Consider the following 20,111-nt stretch of genomic DNA (forward strand, 5'->3'; position numbering starts at 1 on the left):
GGGGTCATTTGAGCCCAATTTTCTCTCCTGCCCAGGGCAGGAGGTCAGACTATAAAATCTATAAGGTCCCTTCTGACCCTATGTCTATGAATCTATGGAGTAGAGTGGTTTTCTTTAATCTTTGCTAATCTGTAGAGGAGCCTCTGGGGACCCCATAAATTGGACCCCTAATACAGTCTTAGTTAGGCACTCTACTTGTTCTTACTGGTCAGCTGTGCCTGGCAAGGTACCCAAAGCATATAACCCTAAGGGCTAATTGTGTGGCTCCAAATCCTCCCCTATACCATGCCTCATGCCTCACGGGTATTATGGTAAAGTTCCCTCTGTTGGGGCCTTGGCCTTCACCCCTTTCATCATGCTGGGCCTTCTAGCCTAGGCCCACTGTGTCAGACTTGGCTTTGAGGCACTAGCTTCAACCTATTGCCTTCAGATACCAGGCCCCTGGCCTCTGTCTGCCAGGTCCTGGGCTCCTGTGTGGCTGTGCTCCTTCAGCATCAGGCCACTGTCTCACTGTGCCGCTCTCGGGCCCCAGGCCCCTGGTCTCTGTGTGACTGCGCTCCTCTTGAGTGCTGGGCCCCTGGCCCCTATCTCACTGTGTCCTTGCACTCTGTCCCTCTCTGGGCTCAACAAAATCTCAGGCCTTGAGCCTGCTTCTGGTAAAGCCCAAGGCTATTGCATACCTCCCAGGCACCGGTGGGACTTCCGTAACCACCCTTTTACAGTCCCAAGCCAAACCACCAGTATAAACAGTAACGTAAACATAAGCCCCCAACCCGTAGCATTAATAACAACAGTGAAAGCAGCCCTCTGCCCCTTTAAGAGGGCAAACCTTCCTTCACCCTTGGGCTGGTGTACCGCCCAGCCTGGCTCCTTGTGAGCTTCCCCAGCTTCAGTGTTCTTGTAGGCGGCAAAGCATTTGGACCAGTGTCCTCGGGTTCTCTTCTGAGCGGGAACTCCCAACCCTGCAGCTAGCAAGACTAGATTGACTTGCCAGCCCAGGCCAGGTTTCTGTACTCCCCGGGCTCCCTGTGAAATGCACAGACCTAATGTCTTTATAAAAAGCTATTTCAAATAGCCATATAGAAGAAAAAACACTGTTTATGACAAAGTTTGCTACTGGCATTAGATAAGAAATTAGTGCTGAAGAATGGGATAGCTGCTGGAACAGTAATTTGCGTGATAATGAAGTAAAATCATTTTCAAATCCTATACTGATTGCATCTCACCCCACTTAAAATTAAACATATTTATGGTATAGGAACAGGTAAAAGTTGGAAGGAGTGTGATTGGTTGGGAGGATTCTGTTGCATATGGTAGACTCATCCCAAAATTAAACAGTTCTGGAAGTTGTTTGGAGACATGATGAGAGAAGTAGCAGAATGCCAACTAACAGATAATCCCTTAGGTTAGATCCAGATGTGCAGGCACATGTGGTTTATGGTGCTGCAAACCTCTTTACAGTGCCACAAACTGCACAAGTTGCATCTTAATCAGTGTGTAGCACTGCTGATTTTCCAGGGCAGAATTTGCTTTTGGGATTTCCTGGTAGCAAAAAAACAACATACAAAACAAACAAACAAACAAAAAACCTGAGAAAAAAGCGGTGCAAACCATGCCAGGGTGGCACGAGCCATGTCTCTGCGTTTGTTGGGACAAACGCAGAGATCCTTTCTTTATGTGCTGTGGCTTCCCTGTGCTGAGGCACCCTGTGCCCCAGCCAGCTGCTTCCTGCACCCTGTGTCCCAGCCAGCTGCTCGTTATAACAACTTATAATGGCCATAAGTTGTTGGAGAGTAGGTTCAGACTAGACATTAGGAGACACTACTTCACAGTCAGAGTGGCTTGGATCAGGAACCAACTTCCAAGGGCAGTAGTGCTGGCTCCTACCTTGGGGGTCTTTAAGAGGAGGCTTGATGATTAGCTAGATCATTTGAGCTCAGTTTTCTCTCCTGCCCAGGGCAGGGGGTCGGACTAGAAGATCTGCAAGGTCCCTTCCGACCCTACGTCTATGAATCCCTGGCTGGCTGGGGTACAGAATGCCTCAAGATGTGGCAGCAAACAGCTTTGAGCTGGCTGCTCCCTTGTCTCCCATGCACCTTTACAGTGGAGCCCCACACTGAGGCACCTGGTGCCCCAACCAGCCAGGGAGCAGGTGGTGGGGCACAGTGTGCTTTGAGATGGGAGCAGCCAACCCTGTGTGCCAGTAGACAGGGGAGCAGTAGTGTGCCTGCTTCCCCATCTCAAGGTGCACTGCTCCCCAGCCAGCTGCTCTTATTACACACTGCTCCCCAGCTCTGCAGCTGGATGTGACTTAGTGTGCCTCAGTGGGAGGGCTCTGCAGTGGAGCCCCCATGCTGAGATGCACAGAAACAGGGGAGCAACCAGTCCAAGGCTGCTTGCTTCCCTGTCTCGAGGCACAGTGTACCCTATCCAGCCAGGAAATGGCTGGCTGGGGTGCAGAGTCTCTCAGCATGGGGGCTCTGCAGTGTGCTGCTTACTCTCCCTGTCCACCCAGGGCTGCCTACTCCTATCTCCATGTGCCGCTCCCTGGCTAGCCAGGGCACAAGGTGCCTCAGAGTAGGGGATGGCTAGCCCCTGCTGAGGCACCCTGTGTCCTAGCCAGTGCCCCACCCCTGCCAGCAGCACAAGGACCAGTGTGTCCCACTGCAAAACATGTGGGCAACAGTCTGCACTGTGGCGTGAAGTACTGGCACAAATGTTGCTGCTACTACCTGTGCTGCTGCAAAGGCATGCCCCTGATTGTGTGGATGTGGCCTTGGTGTTCTTACTGAACCTTCCTAAGAACACTATAACATAAAAGAATCCTAAGGAATTGGTCACACATCTAGTGGCTGTAAAAATTACAATTGTAAAGGACTGGAAGAAAATGACGCTCCTAAAATCACTGATTTGGTTTCAAAAGGTTTGGAAAATTTTAGTAGTCAAAAAGTTGTCCTGTAAAGTTAGTGTTCTACAGGAGAGAAGGAAAAAAGATGCTTAGCTGGAAATTTGGTGGGAATTTTTGAAATTTGCTAAATAAAATCTTCTGCCTCCAAACCAGAAAGTTTGAGGAAAAAAATATTTAAATGCTGATAGAGAAAGAGAGAGTCCCGCAACTACTGCTGAGGGGCTGGGGCTTCCATGTGTTTCGAGCCCTGGGAGGAATAGAACTAGAGCTATGCCTGACAGTTAGTGGCAGAGACTGGGTGGGGGACAGGCAGGGGCAGGGGCTGCAGGGGGACAGGCAGCAGGGGCATAGGTGCTGGGGGGCAGGTGGCAGGGGCAGGCATGGTTGGGTGCAGGCACTGTTTGGGAAATAGGTTGCAAGGGAAGAACAAGTGGGAGGGGCAAGGAGCCCCCCACACATCCAGGTGTCTGCACCTTTTACCACATACCCCCTGCTTTCCCTGCTGTAGCAAGAGTAATATGCAAGGTAAATGTTACGGTTTGGTGGTGTTGTGCACCCTAAAACGGAATGGGAAATTTAGTTTTATTTTGGCAGTGTGTTAAATTGGTGCGTTTTATATGCAGCCAAAACAATTTTTTAATACAAAAAAATATAAAAGTCTGACTCAAGTTTGTACAAGCATGTTAAAATGCTTATATTAAGACAGTTAAAAAGTATTACCATTTTTTTAGGTAATTCATTCTTCATAATGCTGGGGATGAAAATTGCTACAAACAACAAGTATAAAGTCTTAAGTAATTTATAAAGTAGTGGGGGCTTCATGGACATGTGGAAGAGGAAACATCTGTTTCAGATATATTTGATTAGCATGGTTTTGATAATCTTATTAGTGCAGTGTAGCAGCATTGTTGTCTTTTAGTAGAAGTGAAAGACTCATGCATAAAACTTTTTTTATTTTCTAGTGTGGTTTTCATATTGTAATTTTGATGTTTGCATATCTATGGACTCTTTTTGATTATCGCCTTTATAAGGAAAACAAGGATCAGTCTTGGGAAGGATGACCTCCAGGAAACACACTCAAATACAGCAGAATAGTGGTACTGGTGATTCTTGAGATGAAAATCTTCTAATTACTACTGAACTTCTGTCCTTAGTCCCCTCAACCCTGTGGGTTTGAAAGGAACGTGACCTTGGGTCAGCTTTTTAAGTGTCCCTGGCCTCCAGTACAAGTATTCAGTCTCTTGTTTTTAAAATGTGATTTTCAGCGAGTGTTCTGTGGCACCCTGGGGTGCCTTCATCCTTTCATGGATGTGTTGGGGTGCCTCACAATGTTAGCACTGTTAAATATATAACCTTGATTCACAGGATGAACCTAGAGATTTCAAATAGGAATTCATAATTTTAAAAAAATTCTGACCTGCTTTGGTCTTTCTCAGTGCTTTGCAACAGGAGAATTGTTCTATTCTTTTTGTAGTAAAAAATGAATGAAACCTCAGAGCTGGCATTTTCCAAGGGGTGCCTTGAGCCTAAAAACGTTGAGAACCACTGTTCTAATCAGCCCAAAGCTTGTTCTTCTATAACACGGGTTTAGCAATTAGCTTCTGCAAACTTAGTGGAAAGTTTTATAAGGCCTTTCTCCTGTCCTGGGGTTATTCCCAATTGCTTGGGAATGACAGTAGGATTTAGTGTTTTGGGGCCCTGCTGTAGGCATTGTGTTAGTTGCCTTTTGGGGCTTGGACATTCATTTTTTTTCTTGCTGCCACTTTGCTCTGGGCAGTGTAAGATTTTCTTGCTTTCTGTCTCAGTAGTCTAGGGACCAGGTGGGTGGATTATGTTGTAAAATTAATTTTTATTGCTGCTTGGCAGGTGCTCACTGCAGGTAATTGTTCCACAGGGGGTCCAGTTTTCTAATAAACTACCATAGAAAGCAAGCTAAGAGAAGGTAGAGAGTTATTAAGGGTTAGCAGTTTTACTTTTAAGTCACACCCTACTTTTTTAATATTAAGATTGTTAAAAATTGGGAGGTTAACAGTACCTTTGTATCTCTGACTTAAATAGAATTGGAAGGTTTAGTCATGAAAGGAAATAACAAGTGAAATAAAGTGCTGTCTAAATTATGAGTTCTGTGGTCCAGCACTGGAATATTGCCCCTTGCAGTGGTGCCACAGATCACTGAGCTAGAGTTCCTACAGGCTACTTATCATGCGAAGTATTATTATGGATCTGGACCCCACTGTGGTAGACATTGTACAAACATCAAGTGGTTTTAAAATGGTTAGATTAAGAAAAGTTAAGGTTGTTTGCTTTTGTTTTTAAAAGTTTAGCATTAGGAAAAAAATATCATGAAACATTGTTGGGAAGAGTGACATTTCTTTCGAATAGTCCCTTATTTGTGGAAACATCATTTTGATTTTAACAGTTAAAAGGTGCTTATCCAATGTGGTGGGTGGTCTGATAACTTTTTTTTAAATCCAATAAATAAATACTTCAGATGGTCCTGTAAATGACTCAACTCCCACTTGATACTCAAACATGAGACCGTTTAATATATTTACAGTACTTTCTCTCTCTCAAAAAAGAAAAGAAATAGGATTCCTAGGCAAATCATCACTGCCAAATAACCAGACTTTGCTTTGTGTTTTAGTTATTGACAAACTGCAAAAAATTCTGACTGGGGAGATGAATTAAACTATTTTTATATGGTCCTTATTTCTGTGGTCTTTGAGAATCTAACAGCTACCTCTCTCTTACATATGAAGGAATGATCTGCCCAGGTATCTTTTGGTAGTCACAGAAGTGGCAGAATTGTACAAAGTTGTCTTCTAGAACCAATAGGTAGACAACATAGAGCATAAGATCTGTGTGTTCCTTGCAAACTACTTTACTTCTGCAGTGCACAGCTGTCACAACATTCTGCACTGTCCTGGGTTTTTTATATAGATTTAAGTTTCAGCTCCATAAAAGCATTATGCAATAAAACAGCATATAGCAGGGGTGCTCAACAGGCCAAATCTGGCTTGCAGAATCATGACATCTAGCTTGTGCAGCTACCTCATGGGTTGGAAAACATTGGCTGTGGGGAACGGTAGAAGCTCCATGGGGCCAGATCCAGCCTTAGCTGCATCATTGCCCATGCAGTGAGATCAGGGTTAGCTCTCTAAACCACTGTGTCCAGATCAGGCCAGACTTCCCCTGCTCCCCCTCTGCTCCCCCCGTCCAGTTCCTCCCATGTGTCCTGATTTCATAGATGTTAGGGCTGGAAGGGACCTTATGAGATCATTGGGTCCAGCCCCCCCGCCCAAAGGACAGGAAGTCAGCTGGGGTCAGATGACCCCAGCAAGGTGAGCATCCAGGTGTTTCTTGAACGTATCCAGAGTAGGTGCTTGCACCACTTCTGTGGGGGAGTCTGTTCCAGACTCTGAAGACTTGGATGGTAAAGAAGCTTTTTTTTATGTCCAGTCTAAAATGGTCTTCCAGCAGTTTGTGACTGTTAGAACTTGTCTTCTCTTGGGGTGCCCTGGTGAACAGATGTGCACTCAGTTCCTGATGCACACCCCTTATATGCTTATAGGCTGCCACCAAGTTCCCCCTGAGCCTTCTCCAGGCTGAAGAGTCCCATGCCTCTTCTAATCAGTCCTGCTTGCTTGACCTCTAATCATATGTATGGCTCTCCTCTGGACTCTCTCAAGCTTCTCCACATCCTTTCTAAAGTGTAGTGCCCAGAATTGGATGTAGTACTCTAGCTGTGGCCTCACCAAGGCTGAGTAAAGATGGGGGGTGGTTTCTTGGGTCTTGCTTGAGATGCATCAGTAGATGCAAGCCAGAGTTTTATTTGTTTTGCTGACTGTGACATTGCATTGGTGGCTCATGTTCATCTTGTGATCAATCATGATCTCCACGTCTCTTACGGTTGTGGTGCTAGTGAGTGTAGCATTGCAGAGCCTCATAAGTATGATGTGGGTTCTTTCTCCCATGGTGGAGCACCTTGCATTTCTCTGTGTTGAAAGTCATCAGGTTTTGATCTGCCAATCTTGCAAGCCTGTCCAGGGGCTGTTCTGTCCCGTCACCCTCCCCCATGTGTCTAGATGGAGGGCTCATGTCTTGCTCGTTGGCAGGCATGTGTTTCCCTCCTCCTTGCACTTTTGGATTGGAGCCGCTCCATCCCCCACCCTTTGCACATCTGGATTGGTATGCCCTGCCCGCAGCCCCCAACCCATGTGCCTGGATTGGGACAGGGCCATTTGTCTCCCTCCCTACTCCTATCTGGTTCAAGGCTGGTCTGTCCTACCTACACCTTCTGTGTGTGTCCAGGTCAGGGCTGCTCCACCTTACCCTCGCCCCAGGCAGATCAATCAAGGTCAGGCTGCACAACTGTTTCACCCCCTCCCCCAGGCACGCACTCTCCCTACAGCTGGATCTAGCCCATCAGCCAGAGCCAGCTCATGGAAGGACCTAGCACCGTACCGTCCATCTGGCTCACGGTGCAAAAAAGTTGGGTGCCACTGTTATTATTTAAAAAAAAAAAAAATGTGGACTGGGATAACAAGCCATGTATTTGAGAAGGATGTATGTAACTACCTGCCTAAATGTAGATAGTGGAATAAAAGTCTTCTGGTAATTTTAACTACTACCTTACTAGAAACTAGGTATTCATTAAAATACTGTTCCATGCTAGCTGGCTATGATAGAAAGGAGATGTTTGTTACCCCTGTACTGGAAAACATCTCAGTCTAAGACTCCTTAAGGGTTTTTAATTAAATGGAAGAGGTGATGAAACAGACCATTTTTGGTATTATAGAGAGAGAATTTTGTTCTCCACAACAAATTCCTCTTGAAATTCCCACAGAAAGACAGCTGTTCAAGAGCTAGTTGTGTTAACTTTTGTTAATTGTCTGCTCTAACACCTCACTATCAAAGGCATCTTGATTTAATATCTGTATGAGTACCTGAACCTCCAGAAGAAGAGATTTCTCTGCAGTAATGCAAGAAATATATCCTAAAAAAACCTTCATTCTGGCATGACGATAATATCTAATTCATGATTTCTCAATAGTAACTCCAACATTGTGGCTAAATTTCAACCTTGAATTATTTTAAATTTATACCTCCCCTGGAAGGGAATCACCAAATAAATGATTGTTTATTGCTGTTGTCTACAAATTTGATGCCATATACAGCCAACCTCAATGCAGAAATTCATTTTAAATTAGTGATTTCTGGGGATCTGGGTTTTCTGTTTCCTGTGGAAAAAACAGACCCCCCCCCAAACACACACAAATTTTCCCTTTTAACTGTGTCTGGTGGGGGAGAGGGAGCTGGGCTCCACACTGCTTCACTGTGGTAGCCACTGCTTCCTTTAGGTGGCAACCAGGGCTCAGGTGTTATTGCAGGGGGCAGGGGGCTATAGGTCCCTGGTCCTATAGCCCTAGAAGCTGGGGACCCCTCTGGCAGGGCTGCAGGTAGTAGTGTCCCTGTGGGTGGGGAGTGAGGGGTACCGACGGAGCCGGGTTTCGGAGTGAGGGGCACTGGCAGGACTGTGGATGGGGAGCTGATGTGTACCAGCAAGGCTGGGGGACTGTGGCTTGGGAGTGTGGGGCCTGGACCTGCATCCTGGTGAGTGAAGCGGGTGGGGGCAGTTCTGATTTTCCATGATAAAACCAAAATCAAATACCAAATTGAGAGATGCTTAGAATTTATTTTATTATAGTGATTGAGGCACTGCTAGGCTTCCAAATTGCTTAAAAATTGTAACTGTATCAATAAAACATTTTGTTCAGTTAACACCTATACATATATAATGGTATTTCATTTGAATCGTGGATTTTGGGTTTTTTAATCGGAGAGCATTTGCAATCTTTGTTTTATGAGAGAATTTTTGATTTTTGAACAGAGATAACCAGGATCGCTGGTGATTTCTTTCAAACTGTTTCTAAATCACCTGGGAAATCTCTCAAGATGAAAGCTTGCTATACTATTTTTAGAGTGTAAGAAATGTAGCTCCTTTCCTTCCCAGTGATATAATCCCACTTTTTAGCAGTATTTTATATCTTGCCATCTATTTGATTGTTTCCTTTTTACTGTGGATTTTAAATGACCTTTTAATTTTTTTATTATATAATAAGCATGTTGAATTTTATTGTTCATCAGTTTCAGGTAATCAAACTGCTGTTAAGTATTCCAAGAAACAGATTTATAGCTCTTCTGTTTAAATTGAATAAAACAAAGGCACAGTGTATTTGCTATGCTTGTGTTCTTAATTTTACTGAAGTAACAATAAAATTAGTTGGCTTTTTATCAAGCTTCAGTTTGATTTTTTTTTTTTTTAATATCTATAATCAGTGAAACGTTTTGCAAAATTTAGTTACTTGTCCTTTACTTTTACAAGTGATTAGAAAGATAATAGATATTGCAGTCTCTCATTTAAGGTTGCATAGGATTTGAGCAATGTACGTTGACTGTACTAGTATACTTTACCTGTTCACAACTGTGGCATTACTCACCCAAATGTAGTACTCATCCCAGGTGTGTGGCCAACTAGAATTTTGCAAGATTAAAGTAAAGTGTTTAATTTATTTTTCACATATTAATACATCTAGGTTTATGCTAGCATAATGGCACTCCGTTGGTGATAGTACCAATATGTAGCAAAAACTTACATGCAATTGAATATCAACATATCCATCTACTAGGAAAGTTGCTGTTCCCTTAAATGACTTCCATCCATTGATAAGAGTAGGGTTCACCGTCTAGGGCTTCTGCAAGTAACAGTTTAGATTTTGATTTATCTGCCAATTGGTGAAAATCCTTTACTTTTTTGTTTATAATTGCTACTGACTTGGAAAGCAAATTAGGCTTATCATTCTAGCAGTACTAAATGGAAGGTAAGTAAGAAGATATGGGGAAAGATTTTGGGGAGAGTAGGGTTCAAAATGCTGATCAGAAATGCATTAACTTACTTAAACTTGCAGAATGGTTGTTGCATAATAGTCAGCTGGAGTGTAAATATAATTTCTTGATGTGATAAAAGCAATGTCAATTGTGAATTCCATTTCCCCCCATTTTTAAAAGTAATGACATTTTTACTTGATTTCATGAGAAGACACTATTTGCAACAAAGCCAAATGGTCCCCAAGAGAGAACATTTTTCTCCCATGAAGTATTCTCAATAGTCATCTTGGAAGCCTTGCAAATTAAACAAAGCCTGTATTGCTAAAGCATATGTTTGAAATAAGAAAAAATCTGAAATTAATTGAAAACAAAAAATTGTCTGTATTAAAATAAAATACTTAATACACTAGAGACAAGATCATAGAAAGATTCTCATCGTGTGTGTTCCAGTGCTATCGAATATGACTTGTACTTGACACAGTAGCAACAACCGTTTTATTTTATCATTTATTTCAGAAGACAGATTCAACTCATGAAATGACAATTTTAATTTACTTTGTACACCCTGTAGAAGTGGATGCCATACCATGGTCTACAAAACATTACCATGGAACCTCTGGCTTGAAGTGTTTAGGAAAAAAGGCCTGATCCTACAAACGTTTATGTATGTGAATAACATTACATCACAGAATTATATGCATCAGAGGCATCCTGGACTCCTGGAACATTTCCCATGTACAGGGGCACTGTTGACTTCCAGTTGCTACCATGATGCCTGTGTGATTGTGCAGCTTTAGTGGCAGCTTATTCTCTGCATCACCTCCCTTCCTTCCCTCTCCCTTCCTGGTTGGTGCCTAGGACCACCCCACTCTAGTTACACCACTGATGTGCATCACAATCTAAAACATCAGGGTCTTAAATTATGTCTAGTGCTAAAAGTAAACTTAAATTATTTTAAAAGACCTGCATTATGTATTGCATACTTACTTTACAAAATGGGTTGTAGCAGATGATGTGTTTTTTGCTTTCTTTAAAGATCAGCACTTAACTACCCATGTCTTTTTTTTACAGCTGTTAAATAGCCACTGTTATTTATAACATCTCCTATTCTTGCTGAAATGCACATGCATTTACATGCTTCAGTGAAGTAGGTTTGATAATGACAGTTTTAGAATATACCCTTCATCCTCTTCCCCTTGCCCCACACCTTTCCCCCAGTATAATTGTTTGTCTAACTTTAAAATGTTTGTCTTCTGGTGTGAGCTAGATTTATTAGACTGCAGTAGTTTTAGTTCATTTTGGCTGGGATGTTTATTATGACATCACTGTGATCTATATACGGTGTGTGATTTCAGTTGGTTCCAGTGTTAAATATTTTCATAATTATGCTAGTTTTGGCAGTTCATTTGGAACTTTTTCACATCTCTTTAATGAACATGCTTTACTTCTGGGCTTATGAGATGGTCACATATTTGAAAAATTAATAGCGTGCTTTTAAACTTAACATTGAGCAGAAGTGTACAAGTACAAAAAACTTTGGGATGAAAGTTGAATTGTGTGAGAACACAGTTCCTGTAAGGTCATGGCCACAGTAGTTATCTTTTAGTAACTAAAAAATATGACACTTGTTTTGTAAAATATTAATAGCAGTTTGTAAAATAATTAATTTTAAAATAAAACACTCAGTGTAAAAGTTTCAGGAAATGAGTGCATATTAGCTAAACCTAAATAACAGTATGTTAAAATAATGTTACATCATGTTGAATCTTTTACAGGGAAGAGCAAAATATGTATTGTTAAAGTAGTCATGTCTGGGAATGAAATTAATAGCCTATTAGTCATAATAGTCAAATATATGTAATTTCAAAACTAATTTTTGTGCGTAGTTTTGTCAGCATCTTAAAGTTTTGTTGTTGTTTTTTACTTCCCCTGTATCCAATGAACTAAACAAATGATTGCAGTATTGTGTTGCAAGAACACTTACTGTTAAGGAAAATTAATGCTATAACAAAAAAAAGATTTCATCTTTTTAACTGAACTCAGTCACTTCTGTTTATCTGTGTTTAAACATTGGAAATAGAAGCTTTAAATAAGCTATAGAGGAAAAACAAAATGCTTTAAGGTATTTTTGAAGAGGAATAAGGTCTAATAAATGAAGAAGAATAAGCATCAATACATTCTGTACTGTTTGCATTAGACTTAAATATGTGCAATTCTCTGTAGATTTTGCATGTGCTGTTGGGCTTCTTAAATGTCATGTGACTTATGAGTATGCATGCTGGTCAGTAGAAAATCATAAAAGTAGGTCTTAACTGTGTTGATCCTGGCTGCATTTAAGAGCTTTAAAAAAAGAAAAGCAATACTGATTTGAATGTAATCTGTCTTTGTGTTGGCAGCCAACATAAATATCCCAGGGTAAGCATCATATGATAGTAGTAGGTCACACCAATAAGTAGATCTACCACAACATTCTGTTCAAGTTGTGAGCTTGGGAAAAAGGGAATTACAAAAATCAAGGCTTGTGGTTGCCAGGGCATCTCTTGCTTTTGTAAGGTCAAAAGATAAATATAAATGAACTGACTCTGTACGATCCTTTGCTAACATCCTGGCTGCAGTGAGCTTTATACAGAAATATAGAAGGAGGGGCTGTTAGAATGTTGTTCGGCATTCTCATTTTTGGTATTTTTATGAGGCGTGGTACTCTTAGCCCTTCTGAAACACCAGTGCATTCTTATTTCTGAAAAGCAGTTTTGTTGCCTTCAAGGCTAGGGACAGAAATGGCGCATAAACCAGTTTAAGTGAACAGATGCTGGTTCAGATCTGTAATACAACAGAAGTTCATTGCACATAAACCACTTACAAAATGGCTGAAATAGGTTTGTGAGCGACCTGGATGGATAATAGTATCAGACTTTACTGATTTAGGTTAAATTGGCTTATTGAACTTCCATCCACTTCACATTCAAGTTAACTTAGACACCATTAGCATCCCAGGATGCTTTGCACCTCCCCCACAAACCACCCCTTCCAGGGTGAGCAGGCTAGCCTTGGTCCAGTCTGTCTGCTCCAAATGAGCAGGGAGGTATGCTCTAGCATCCACAGCTTCTGGCCTGAGGCATATGGCTGCTTTTCTTGAATCAAAAGTGAATGTCTGCTCACTTGCTGATTAGTTCACTCTGCACAGCTTAGACTGACCTGCAAACATTGAATCGTTCAGCCTGGAGCTTTTTGACTGTCTATACTTAGCCAAATTGTAAACACTTTTACCTTCTAGAAGGGTTTGGGAAACTTTGTTCTCACTTATGTAATGCTAGAAATCATAACATTTTCCTTCCTTGTTTTTTTCCATTTCTTAAATATCATCTGAAAATAAAATAAAATTCCTTTGAGTGTTTTTGAGACTTTGAGACAGATATTTTTGTATGTCTTCAATACTTTTCTTTTTGTTGAAGAAAACTTGAATAGCCAAGAAACTGGGAGTTAGGGTCTACCTGAATAATTCATACAAGGCATTAAACAAAGCACATCAGAAATCCAAACAGCATAACGGTGCTGTCTGAGGACTGTTTAGATAAGTGATTCTCAATCAGGGTGCCACAGCTAGTTGTGGTGCTTTGAGATCCTTTCAAAGGCACTGTGGGATTCCATGCAGTTTTAGCACTGTTTGGTGTGCAGATGTGAATCGCAAGGTAAATCTAGGGATTACAAATAGAAACCCATACTTATGGTCTTTTTTATTTTTTTGCAGCAGAAAAACTGCTGTATTTTTCTGTAGGCGAAACAAGTGAAAACTAAAAATCGGCATTTTCTGAGGGGTGCCTGCAGGCCAGTAATTGAGGTTTTTTTATCATAGTTTCATACTTATGGCTTCATAGCAGAACTTCTGTACATGTATCCCAGTTAACCCTTGCCATCTGGGTAGCACCGTGTTCCAATGAGTAATTACAGCTGGTAAGCAGTGATTATGTTATCGATTTCTTCCTTGTAACATTAATGTCCTTGAAAGAGGCTCTTTATCAGCATTTCTTGGGTTTTCTAACATTTGTGTCTTGGCAAGTAAATCTTACCCTGGAATGTACCTGCAACCCTAATGCCCATATTGTGACTACGTATTGCAAGTCTTTATTTTATTTTATGAATAAGCTATGTTTTCTATTTTTAAGCTACAAAAGGTAAATTAGTGATTTAAGATGTTCGGATGAACAGTTGCTTCTTTTGTCTTATGTATTTTAGGGTAGTTTTAAGGTTTGCTTTTTTAGGGGGTTGAGATTAATATGTTGCTTTATGACAGGAAAGGGTATGAAGAACACTTTATTCCTAAAAGCTTGTCTGTCTCTCTCCCAAATACCTTTTGTTGGATCAAGTGTGTATCACAAAAAAAAAAAATCCTTGCATCTTGTACATTTCTTGGACCATCATGGCTACAACAATACTCCAGCTCTACTTGCTTCATGGGGCAATTTCAAATAGCTTTATTTTAGAAAAGATGTGGCTGACATTACAACTGTTCTAGGTTTTCATGAGCAAATTCTTAGTCTGATAAAAGCTGATAGTTTCTCATATGCTACTACCCGTATAGTACAAAAATTTATTTTATTGGGTTTTTATTTAATGTTTAGGGATGCTTTACCTGAACTGCAGTTAATTTTACAAATGTAATACAGTGACATAATTTCAATAAAACTTACAACTATTGATCCAATTTTAAATGTTTAATACTTTCCAGGTGATCCCAAAATTTCATATGAAATTCTCATGTATAAATACAGTAACTGTGATCTCAAGGAATGGAATTGACAAGTATTTTAAGTCTAGTAATAGTAAATCCTTATAGTTGGTTATTTTTCAGGCACATTTTTTTTCACACACTGTTAGACTAATTAGATTAATTATTTTGGCTAATATACAGGAAGACCATGAGAGCTGCGGTTCCAGTTCAAACCGTAGTACCACAGAGAGTGCAAAATCAACGGTAAAACCACGCCGAGTCCAGCAAGCTTCTCCTTCTGACCCTGATTTACCACCAGGTAACTTTTATCTTTCATAAAGTGGACTGTTTTTATTTGCATGATTCTGTTAATCTTATGTAGCAACAGATTAATATTTTTTTATTACCGTGGGCCAAAATGTTCAAAATTAAGTTCCAAAATCCATAGTTAGGTCCCTGTGGCTGGCCTGATGATTTAGAATAGCCGAGTATCCACAGATCAGGTCAGTAGAATCTTGGGGTGGTCTAAAATACAGCTGCATTAAAATGAAATTCAAACCTAAAAAATAGCATCTTTTCCCTTTTTGCTTGCATTTTTATTCAGGTAGGGTCTTGCTATTATATGTCCTTATTTTTCCTTATCTGAATACTGAAATTTTAATAGTATAATTATTTAAAGATACCACCTTGTAGCAGGGCACTAAGGTGCCTGCTACTGAATAGTAGTGAATGGGCCCAGCTGCCACTCACCAGGGCAGCGCAGGTGGCAGTTGCTACAACAACAGAGTGGGTCAGCTGACTGACGGGGGGCAGGGCCTGGCCTTCATAAACAGCAAGGCCAAGGCCAGAGTCAGTTCCCCTGCTGGCAGCCTAGGAGGGCCGGATGGCTGGAGAGCACTGGCTTGATAACAATGGTTGGGAGAAACTCCGATGAGGGGATGAGAGAAGGTTAGCCAGGTTGGCTCAAGATTTATGTTGTAGCTGCGGGGCTTTGAGTTTCTGTTGTGCTTGGGAGTTTGTGTTGTAACCCAGGAAGGGGAGATTTTGGATTTGTGTTTATTGTTAGACCAGAGGGCTGGATGAGGCTGTAGGGGTGGAGGAGGTCTCAGCAGGAGCTCCCCAGTAAGGTGGGGGAGTTCCTGGCACCACGGAGGGTGCCGCGTTGTGGAGTTGTCCCGACCCCAGCCCATTGGGGCAACCTCAGGAAGAGTCCAGTAGAGGCAGAAGCCCAGTAGGGCGTGGGCCCAGGAAGGTGGGTCTAAGCAGTGGGGGGGGGTCCCGACCCCAGCCCAGCGTGGGCATTACCGGGACAGGCCCCAATCGGAAATCCCAATTGGGAAGAGCCCCAGTGAGGCGTAGGCCCGAGTAGGGCATAGATAGGCCCGAGTGCGGGCGGGGAGCCCAAGGGGTGCGACCCCAGGCCCGAGTGCGGGCGGGGAGCCCAAGGGGTGCGACCCCAGGCCCGAGTGCGGGCGGGTGGGCACACGAGAAGCGCGAGCATAGAAGCCTGAGTCGGGCATAGGAGGCCCCAGTGTGGGCAGAGAGGGTGTAGTGGAGCCGGCCCCGGGAGAGGGCGTGTATAACGAAGCAAGCCCAGAGAGAGAGAGCGGGTTGCTTAGGACACCCTCGGGGGCAGGCCGGCGAGGGCCGGCACGGGAGGTGGCCCGGAATCGGGGTAGAGTAAGACTGGCTCCGTGCCAAGGGGGAAAGAGAAGGCAGCCTCCCTAATTGAACCAATAAGATCAAGGATGTGGCGGGCGAGACGGAGGATGCGTTAAGGACCCAGACTTGGCACGGTAGGCAGGGGCGCTAAGGGGAGGTCATGGCACCCCAAGGGGCATCCTGCTACACACCTATACATAGTTTTTTGTTCATAGGTCTCAGATTCCTACAAGACAATTCAGAACTCCCCAGGCTCTTAAAAATTTGGACTTTTATTGGTTGGGCGTGATCTCCTCCACTGTCTATCCTTCCTTCCCCCATCAATGCAGCTGCTTTGGATTCACCTTGAACCTTGTCAGCCAATTCTTCTGCCTGTAGGCAGTGTAAGAGCCCTCTTACAGGTGCTGCGCACCAAACTTTATCCTATGCTGTTCTGGCTTTTTCAGTTGTTTTATTTCAGACAAGTCTTTTGCATGTTTATGTACAGTTTAGTTGCTAAGTTAGTTCTGTCTGTAGTCTTCAGCTCATGTAGGGATTCCGGAAACACTGCTGCACCAAAGAATATTAAATCTGAGATTTTTGCCTGTCTATTAGTAGAAGCATCAGTCAGTTGCTTTCTTTTTGAAGCATTTGACCTGACTGAGCCTGAGGCCATTTACTTGGTCCTTAAGCATCTCTGGTAATTAGACAGAAGTTGGAGACTTTGCCTGTGTTACCTGTCTCTGTGTGGAAGACTTTGTCACATGAAATGTCCCAGAGTTCAGGATGATGAACTATGAGAAACTTACTTTCAATTTCATACACTAAGAATTTTGTGAGTTGAGGTGAATGTGAGATTGCCTTCTCCTTTTGGGCTCTTTTGAGGCATCCCTTGTGGCATTCTCTCTCTCTCTCACCCTTGTTCTCCTTTCTTTTAGGGGGAGACATCTTGGAAGGATTCTTGTGTCATCAGATTTTTAGAATCTTAAAATTTGGGGTTTTAAGGCATGGGTCTTTATGTGCCTTTGGTAGCAGATGGCTCAAGTTGGCATTTGTTACATTTCTCTAGCTCTCAGAAGATAACATTAAAGTTGGTGCACAGATTACTTTGTATTGAAGAGTTCCAACCTTTATATAATGGAGTATGTATACAAGATGGAGGCACTTACGCCACTGTCTCTGTGTTCTTTACGGAAGGGATACAAGTTCTAGATAGCATGATGACATGCTGTTTCTTCTGATTTCAGCATACTGACATCTGTGCAGGCAATGTTTTTGGAGGGTACCTTGATATTTTGGTGTAGAGAGAAGTTGGGTGCTTAACTTGTTTGGAAGTACGGGCCCAATATGTCTGCTACCCTGCCCTTTGGCCCATCGTGTCTGCTATTCTGGACAACACTTCATCTTGTTGATATTGCTAGAGTTTTACTTGCTGTATTGCGCCTGAGCACTAGCAGGGTTCAGAGACCTACTCGTTCTTCTGGCATGGTTTCTGTGATTTGGATCAGGATCAAAAGTGCCTCAATAGTCTTGGGGCATTTGGAATGAATAGAAGAGTTCACCCTTATCCCTCAACATTTCATGATGCTTGTGTGCATCTCTGGGGTGGGGGCTGTATCCCAAGACATGCTTATATTTCAGTGTGTGTTCTTTCACACATCCTCTTGTTGAAATGTTAGCCATAGTGGGGTGACATCTCAAATATAGGTGTCTTGAAAGAACACATCCTGAAATGTAAGCATGTCTTGGGGGACATACTAAGCATCATGAAATGTTGAAGGATAGGGGTAAACTTTTCCATTCATGCACATATCTTTACCCCAGGATGAGCACTTTTCTGTTAATGAGTTTGTGGAACATCAGCACGTAGTGGCCATCAGTTCTCATATTTCTACTTTGGTACTTCTTTAGGACCTGTATGTTCTTATGGATCTGTGAGTTCATTGTTAACCAGATCTACTGTCATGGTCTGTGCATTTGGCATTAGGATGAGGGGGGTCAGTGTATTAGTGTGACAAGCCTAACTCCTCCAGAGAACATTAGTAAACGTTGAATTCATTGGGTCAGCCATGAATGACTTTATGTAGTTAAGTTTCCCAAATTCATTTTTGATTTTGATACATCTAGTATCAACACACTTTTATTTCATTCCAGGGTCCCATGTGATCACTGATAAGCAACAAAGGAGTCCCAACCCTTACTTTTATGCCTTGCCCTCACATTTTATGAATGTAGTGGGTCTCCACTAACAACAGGCTTCTTTTGGTCCTTAGGAAGTAGTATACTAGATTGCTGAAGTCTGAGAGTTAACCTAATAGAAAATAGGGCTGGGACAGACCTCCTCAGGGCAGGATCAACTGTACCTAAAGAGTTCCTAACAGATGTTCATCTAACACACTTTTCAAAACCTCCAGTGTTGGAGATTTTGTAATCTCCCTAGGTAATCTATTTCAGTGTGTACTGCTACCATTAGAAAGGTTTTCTAATGTCTATTCTAAATCTCCTTTGCTGCAATATAAGTGCACTACTACTTGTCCTATATCTAGTGGAATAATCATTACCTTTTTCCTTACAGCAGTCTTTTATATACTTGACTGTTGTTATGTCTCCTGCAATCTTCCATTTTTTGAATTAAACAAATGCAGTTCTTTCAATCCCTCTTCATAGGTATAGTATCTAGACTTTTGATAGTTTTTGTTGCTAGGATGTAGGTGGTCACTTAGCGAAGCCAGGAGATGTTTGTGAGTGGACAAGAGTTGAGGAGCTGACAAGGCTGTCTGGGAATGTGCTGGAGTCTGGAACCAGTAACAAATGGGCAGGGACCAGGATGATTCAGGAAGCAGAAGAACCCAGGGCACAGAAAACTAGGACTAAGGAAACCTAAATCAAAAAGACAGGACTGAGAAAACCAGGAACAGGATCTGGAAACCCAGGACTAGATGAGACTTGTTCTGTCTATCTTGTTAAATACTCTGTGGGCACTGAAATGGTTGCTGCTTTAAAGCAGGCCCCCATACCTAGCAGGCAGCTGGGGCCAAGTGGGGGATGGTTCTGCCAGTGACAGCCAGGCCAGTTTAGGAAACGAGAGCCAGTTGGTAGCAATTTGGCTTGCTGCCCTGGTCCTTGACAACATTTTTCTTGAAATTTGAGTGCCTAACACTGGGCACAATACTTCAGCTGAAGGCTTGCTGCTGTTGAGTAGCTGGGAAGGTTTGTTTCATGTTTTGCGGCATTCCTGCTTATACATCTCAGTATCATGTGTTCTGGTTTTACAGCAGTGTGACACTTGAATCATTTCTGTTTGTGATCCACTATAACCTCAGACATTTTTTCTGTAAAAATTCTGCCTAGCCAGTTATTCTTCAGTCTATTTTTTGTGCAGTTGATTATTCCTATCTTGGTGCAGTACTTTGCATACAAAAATACATCCTGTTTATTTCAGACCGTTTCTCTTATTTCTGAAAAGCATTCTGAAATCTGATCCTGTTTTCTATACCGTGTGCAGCCCCTCCCCATCTTGGTATTGTCTTCATATCATAGTCCTCCAGACTCTCTGCACTGGCTTCTACTAGCTTTTCAGGCAAACTATAGCGTCCTAAATGGTCTTAGCCCTAAGGGGCCACTTTGTCCCTTATACCTATTGTAAACCCTAAGGTCAGCCAAGATCAGCCTCCTGCAAATACTATCAGTGCACCTTTGGTTGGTGAAAGTGTGTGGAGAGTCTATCTTAGCAGTTGCTGCTCATCTCTAGAACCAACCCCCCGCCCCAAGGTCCAACAGAGTCTGAACTTGGATATCTTCAAGTCTTTCCTGTTTGGGCAGGTGTGTAGCAAGCAAGGCTAGGCTTGGATATTGTTTAAGGCAGTGGTGCCCACCTTTTTGCCCTGATCTGGCTGGCATGTGGGGCTGGTGGAGGGGCCCCTTCTGCCTGTAGAGGGGTAGGGAGCAACCTGGTCCTGATCTGCA

General features: G+C 42.5%; 1 protein-coding gene across 1 annotated transcript in view; it reads left to right on the plus strand.

Annotated features, from left to right (window-relative positions):
• The window catches only part of VPS13B (vacuolar protein sorting 13 homolog B), an 869,608-nt gene that overhangs the window by 60,566 nt on the left and 788,931 nt on the right, over positions 1–20,111 (plus strand). Inside the window, exon 3 of the mRNA XM_019545488.1 lies at positions 14,706–14,823. Coding sequence (XP_019401033.1) covers positions 14,706–14,823 — 118 coding nt within the window. The remainder of the gene's footprint in view (positions 1–14,705; positions 14,824–20,111) is intronic.

This window comes from Crocodylus porosus, unplaced genomic scaffold, assembly GCF_001723895.1.
Source record: "Crocodylus porosus isolate Cpor-Errol unplaced genomic scaffold, CroPor_comp1, whole genome shotgun sequence".
NCBI lineage: Eukaryota > Metazoa > Chordata > Crocodylia > Crocodylidae > Crocodylus > Crocodylus porosus.